We start from the raw sequence: 6,982 nt of genomic DNA, 5'->3' as shown, positions 1-6,982 counted from the left end.
AAAGTCTTATGATTTTCAGGACTTTGGGATGAATTATATATATATATATTTTTTTTTTTTTGAAATATGGAACTCCTAGTATTTTGTTGTTTGACTCATTCATAGAAGCCTTCATTTTATTTTCTTTCAGAAAATAATGTGGATATTTGTACTAAGGAAAGAAATCAATCACTATTTTACTTGAATCCCAAAATACCATGTGATTTCAATGCCGATTGGTTCTAACGTATAATTAATTGGTCTCTAAGGAACGTATAACTTTTCTTTTATATGTTTTTAATAGAAAATATTGTTCTACTTAGTTGATTTAGCATTTCTTTTTTTTTTTTTTTAATTTTAGATATTTTTGCCATAGGGTGTGCGCGCTTGCTGGAGAGACAGAGAGATGGAAAGTGAAAAATTACCCCCTGGGACGGGTGGCCAGTCCCTTCTCCATTCTCCTCTCAGGATCTTGGGCACACATGCACAAGTGCCTGGCGTGAGTTTTAAGCCACCAGGTTTGGAACTCGATCTGCAGTTGACTACAGTAGAGTCCAGTGTTGTAACCATTACACCATCTGCTGGTCCCAGCATTTCATTTTTCAACCACCTATATATCTTGTACAGATTCAGATAATAGTTAAAAATAGGTGGCGTGGTGTTTAAAGGCCCTGCTGACTGCAGTTCAAGTCCTAGACCTGGTGGCTTACTTTCTCACTTTCTCTGTCTCTCTCTCTTCCCTCTTTCTCTCTCTCACTCTGTCCCTCTTTGGTCAAATTTAATCAAACAAACAAATAAATAAAAATAAATTTAAATAAAATAATTCTTAAAAATCTTTTTTTGGGGCCAGCAAGTGGCGTAGTGGTTAAGGCACTGGATTTCCATGTGCTAACTGAGGTTTGAGTCTTGGACCCAGCAGCTTGAAACTCATGCTGGGTGTGTGTTGCATGTGTGCCCAAAATCCTGAGAGGAGAATGGAGGAGAAGGGATTGTGGTGTGGCCATTCACCTGAGGAGTGATTTCTTGCTTTCTGTCTCCCTGTCTTTCTCTGTCTCTGGCAAGCGAATGTACCCTATTGCAGAAATGTCTCAGAAATAAATAAATAAAAACTTTCATTAATGTGTTTTTTACATGTTTAGGTTTCAAGACTGAGGTGACATTCCTTTTTTTAGAGATAGCTGTGTCACAAATGTCACTTTTATATAAATTAATATATATTAATAATAGGTTTTTTGGAATAGAAGTCACCCTTTCTTAAATGAGTGCTTTTGTTTTATTTTAGAGTGACAATTTGGAAATAAGCAAAGAAACCAAAGACAAACGATTAGAAGATGGCTATTTCAGAATAGGTAATGTCTTTTACTTCTCAGAACCTACTGCTAAAAATATTTTAAATTCTTTTCAAATGTCAGGCAACTTGGGGATTTCAGTGACTCCAAATTTGTTTGTTCTTATGTTTTTGCACTTAACTGCATCATCTTGACCCAACCAGGGTTTCAGATCACAGTTTCGTTCACTGGTTCCTCTTCCTTTTGGGTGGCTGTCGGTGCCCGCTGACAGAGTCTGCTGTCAGCTGGTGTCTCATTGCAGGAACTTGCTGCTCCTCTGGTCTCTGGAGTCTACCGTCAGCTGGCGTCTCATTGGAGGAGCTCGCTGCTCCCCTGGCCTCTGCCAGGATCTGCACTTCTGGGCGATACACCTGAGTTGAGATGCCCATGACTCAGCTGCTTGCAGCCTCAGGGCCCTCTGCTCGGAGTGTCCGTGAGAGAAACATTCCTTCATTGCTCACCATGGTTTTGCTGTTGCAACTAGCTGAATACACACATATATTCACACACACATCCAACGGACAGTGTTGGGACTAGCAGATGGTGTAATGGTTACATTGCTGGTTTCCCATGTAGTCGCCCATGATTCAAGTCCTGGACCTGGTGGCTTAAAACTCACACCAGAGGTGTGTGTGTGTGTGTGTGTGTGTGTGTGTGTGTGTGTGTGTGTCCAAAGTCCTGAGAGGAGAATGGAGGAGAAGGGATTGTGGCATAGCTTCTCACTTCATCATGTCTCTGGCGAGTGCACGCACCCTATAGCAAAAATCTCTCTCTCTCTCTCAAAATAAAATGCACAGTGTTATTTAGCTTATTTTAAGATTTAATATAAATATCGTTGTGTAGTATGTATATATTTTTCCTCTCACCATTAGGAGATTCTTCCATGTGAGTATATATCTCTGAGCTTACTCGTTTTCACTTGTGTACAGATTTCCAAGAATGAATATAATGCTACTTGTTCTCCTATTGAATCATAAAGTTTGTTTCATCTTTGTGCCATTTTAAACACGCTGCTTTGAACACATATGCACATGTGTAAGAGTTTCTCGATGTTACATATTATACTTAGGAATAGAAGCAAATTTTCAACTGCAATATCCTCAACTCTTTTTTTATTTTTTTTTCATTTTTTAAATTGGCTTCCTAGAGTTCCTTGTATTAGCAATGGTCAGAAAAAAATAGAAAATTTAAAAATGAAAATCTCATCATGGCAAAGTTTCTTCCCAAAAATAAAAATGAAGATGAAGCTGTTACCAAAGTGAGTTTCTAAATGGTTCATTTGTCAACCAGACAAGAAAAAACCCTTACCGGTGATCGATTACATATGTATAATTATAGCAGCCAAAGGAACGTGTGCAGAGAAAATGAACTTATTCAGCACTATGAGGCTTGTAGCAACAATCGCTTGAAGAGTTGAAGACAGTGGGAACAATGTCATAGTCCACAACAAAGCAGTTTATTCCAAGCGATTTTCTTGGCTCTTGATGAGTTGACACGTTACCAATACCGTTCAGTTATTACCTGAATTCAGTCCCAAGGTTAAAGGGGCTGAAGGTAGGTTCTTACAGATAGTCTGTTGGGGACAGACACGAACAAGAATGTTTTCACACAGGTTGAGAAAACACACATGCGACACACCCTGAAGTGGAAGCTACGGAGATGTGTTACCAGGGAAGGTGGTAAAAGTATGTATGGAGAAGGAGGCTTAGTGACATTAGTTTATCAAACTTGTGAAAATGTAAGGTGTTTACAGCCTCTGTTGTTTATTTTACTGTCCGTCAGCCAGGGACTTTACGGAAAATCTTTGAATTTGTCATCTATCAGTGAATTAGCGTCAACAGTGAACTTTATATGCTGCCAGGGACTCATCATCAGTCCTGTGAGTTTTCGTCAGAACTAGGAGTGGACTGTCTGGACTTTTCCCACCACACATTGGTTCAGTGGCCTAGCAGGGGGAAAAAGTTACTGCAGTTTTCTTGAGCTTGGGTCTAAGATCAGAATTTTTGCAAATGAGAAAAACTGCCTTCAACCACTACCACTTTGAAGGTCAGTTTTTCTGCAGACTTGAAAATGTTTCTTAAGTAATTGAAATTATAAGACAAAATAGTATTTCCATGCAAAACTCACATTGGATATAAGTCTTGATGACAACATTGAATTATAACTAATACTAAGAGCTTTAGCGTTTTTTGTTTGTTTGTTTGAGAGGTTTTTGCTATAAGGTGCGTGCGCTCACCAGACAGACAGAGACAGAGAGACAGAAAGTGCGTAATCACCCCCTCAGGGTGAATGGCCCCGCTGCAATCCCTTCTCCTCCATTCGACTGTGTGGGAGTCCAGCGACATAGCCATTACACTAACTGTTGGTCCCTGTTTTTTTAAGAGTTTTTGCCATAGGGTGCATATGATTGCTGGAGAAAGACATGGTGAGAGAGAAAGTGAGAAACGTCCCCCGAGGGCGGATGGCCTTGTCACAATCTCTTCTCCTCCATTCTTCTGGAATTTGGGGCATGCATACACACGCACCTGGCATCAAATTCAAGCTGCAGGATCTGAGACTGAAACCATAGTCAGCTATGTGGGAGTCCAGCACCCTAACCACCATCCCACCTGTTGGCTCCCGTGTCAAGCTCTTTATATACTTCCTGTGCTGTCAAAAATTAAAATAGGAAGCAAGATCTTCATCCCATACAAATCCACAGTGGACATGCTTTCCAGGCTTTAAACTATAGTTCCAGCAGATTTTAGACTCCCAAAAGAAATTCCATATTTTAAAATGAATTGAACTGTGAAATTGAGGAGTTTTCACCAAACCTTTAACTGGAAGCATCTCATTGGCAGTGTATAGTAGTACTGTATCAGAAGGCCAAGATCAAAGAGAAAGACTGAATAGAATTCCGCACATGCCTTCTAAGTGAGGAATGTATTCCATTCAAATCCTGTGTTTGTGGATTGATAGCAGTATTTGACAGTACCTAGGGCTGTGTGAAAGGATATTTCAGAGGTAAAACAGACAGATTATAATTAAAGATCAGCATTAACAGGTGAGCATTTGTAATCAGTTTTCCTAATAGGGAACATTAACCCCCAGTTAGTCATCTTTTATGTACATTCTTGGTCCTTCTCTATGTACTGTTCTCTTCCAAAACCGACATGAGGCCATATTTTATTATTATTATGACTGTCAGTCCATCCTATATGCATTAGTGTCTACCCCTCAAAAAGAATTACATCCTTGGGCCAACAGGGAGCATGGTGGTTAAGGGCTCTGGACTCCCACATAGCTGACCTGGTTCAAGTCCCAGACCTAGTAGCTTGCTTTTTCACTTTCTCTCTCTCTCTCATTCTGTCCCTCTCTGGTCAAATTAAAATAAATAAATAAGGTTAAATAAAATAATTCTTTAAAAAAAAGAATTACATTCTTTTTAGTATATCTGTGTTACCCCATGTGTATTAAATTGTTATCATATATTGAATTTCATCATTAAAAATTGTATGAAGATATGCTCTCTCTCTATACTTAGATACCTTCCTAGTAGCCTTTATTTTCTTCTTGGCCCATAAAGACTGTTCTTTATAGAAAAAGTTTGCCAGCTCCTGGTTTAGATAAATTTGGCCCAGATTTAACCATTTTCTTGTCACTTTTCAGCCAGTATCTTGGTTTTGTTTTAAGAAGGATATTATTCCTTATAGCAAATATGTTGATACGGAGAATTTTATCTTTTATATGAATTCTTGGTCCTTTTCTACTTGGGTCTTTCAAAACCCTCACGGGCCATGTTTTACTATTCCTGTAGGTGTCAGCCCATCCTGTTCACCTTGCTATTGCTCGTAGACATGCCTCATAACGAGTCATTTATCTTTTTTTTTGAAGAATTATTTTATTTAGCTTTATTTAGTTATTTTAATTGGACCAGAGAGGGAGGGGGGAGAGCTTCTCTATGTACTGTTCTCTTCCAAAACCGACATGAGGCCATATTTTATTATTATTATGACTGTCAGTCCATCCTATATGCATTAGTGTCTACCCCTCAAAAAGAATTACATCCTTGGGCCAACAGGGAGCATGGTGGTTAAGGGCTCTGGACTCCCACATAGCTGACCTGGTTCAAGTCCCAGACCTAGTAGCTTGCTTTTTCACTTTCTCTCTCTCTCTCATTCTGTCCCTCTCTGGTCAAATTAAAATAAATAAATAAGGTTAAATAAAATAATTCTTTAAAAAAAAGAATTACATTCTTTTTAGTATATCTGTGTTACCCCATGTGTATTAAATTGTTATCATATATTGAATTTCATCATTAAAAATTGTATGAAGATATGCTCTCTCTCTATACTTAGATACCTTCCTAGTAGCCTTTATTTTCTTCTTGGCCCATAAAGACTGTTCTTTATAGAAAAAGTTTGCCAGCTCCTGGTTTAGATAAATTTGGCCCAGATTTAACCATTTTCTTGTCACTTTTCAGCCAGTATCTTGGTTTTGTTTTAAGAAGGATATTATTCCTTATAGCAAATATGTTGATACGGAGAATTTTATCTTTTATATGAATTCTTGGTCCTTTTCTACTTGGGTCTTTCAAAACCCTCACGGGCCATGTTTTACTATTCCTGTAGGTGTCAGCCCATCCTGTTCACCTTGCTATTGCTCGTAGACATGCCTCATAACGAGTCATTTATCTTTTTTTTTGAAGAATTATTTTATTTAGCTTTATTTAGTTATTTTAATGGGACCAGAGAGGGAGGGGGGAGAGAGAGAGAGAGAGAGAAAGAAAGAGAAAGCAAGAAAGCAAGCAGCCATATCTGGGACTCAAACTGCAGTTGGCCATGTGGGAGTCCAGCGCCCTTAACCACCACGCCATAGCATACCCAGCACTTAGCTTACTGCTGTCCATGTAGGAGACATTCAGATGGTTAAAAAAGAAATCTGAGTGGATGTTCTTCCACAGTGTCTGCCCCTTCTCTAAAAACAAACCTGTGGCTTGAAAGAGCCCAGACCAGTCACATACCTGCTATCTTGACTGACTGAAATGGTCTTAGGGTGACCTTGGTCATAGTTTCCAGCAGATGCCAAGGCTTTTGCCAGCTCATCCAGCTTTCCTTGTGTCTCCGTGTGTCTTGACCAAAAAATAAAGACAGGTTCGGGACCAGCAGATGGTGTAATGGTTACATTGCTGGACTCCCACGTAGCCAACTGCAGTTTAACCCGGGAGTTTAGAACTCACTCCATACATGCGAGGAGAATGGAGCAGGGAGTTTAAAACTTACTCTGGACATGCGAGGAGAATGGAGGAGAAGGGACTGTGGCCAGACCTACTTCCTGGGGGGTGACTTCTCGCTTTTTCTCTCTGATGAGCACATGTACCCTATAGCAAAGATCTCTATAAAAATAAAGAAAGAAAAGAAAAAATAAAGCCAGGTTCTCTAGAATAGGGACATGAAAATGGGAATACTTTAAGATGTCAGCTTGTCGACGAGGAAAGTGTTTGATAAAACATCTGACTAGATGTTCCCAAAATAAGAAAGGAAAAGAACACAAATACAGCGCCTCGCCGTGGGCGGAGCTCCCACGCCCATTCTCACCTGACCCGCATAAGCACCCCATGAGGTATACACACATTCGGCCACCGAGAAAGTCGGAGGGAATTTTCTGTTTTTCTGTGCAAAAATGTGCCATGGCTT

At 39.5% G+C, this 6,982-nt stretch overlaps 1 protein-coding gene across 6 annotated transcripts in view; it reads left to right on the top strand.

The window, feature by feature from the left end:
- MGAT4A (alpha-1,3-mannosyl-glycoprotein 4-beta-N-acetylglucosaminyltransferase A) overlaps positions 1-6,982 on the top strand; it is a 153,908-nt gene that overhangs the window by 130,967 nt on the left and 15,959 nt on the right. For 5 of the 6 annotated variants that reach the window (XM_014583420.2, XM_006166583.3, XM_006166582.3 and 2 more), the window contains one exon: positions 1,262-1,328. In XM_014583420.2, the coding sequence (XP_014438906.1) occupies positions 1,262-1,328 (67 nt within the window). Of the gene's footprint in view, positions 1-1,261; positions 1,329-2,919; positions 2,971-6,982 lie in introns of those variants that run through there. The other variant, XM_027767561.1, reaches the window with a different exon arrangement.

This window comes from Tupaia chinensis, unplaced genomic scaffold (genome assembly GCF_000334495.1).
Source record: "Tupaia chinensis unplaced genomic scaffold, TupChi_1.0 Scaffold144276_1, whole genome shotgun sequence".
Classification (NCBI taxonomy): Eukaryota; Metazoa; Chordata; class Mammalia; order Scandentia; family Tupaiidae; genus Tupaia; species Tupaia belangeri.
The sequence above is the reverse complement of the archived record's forward strand: the minus strand, read 5'-3'. Positions and strand labels throughout refer to the sequence as shown.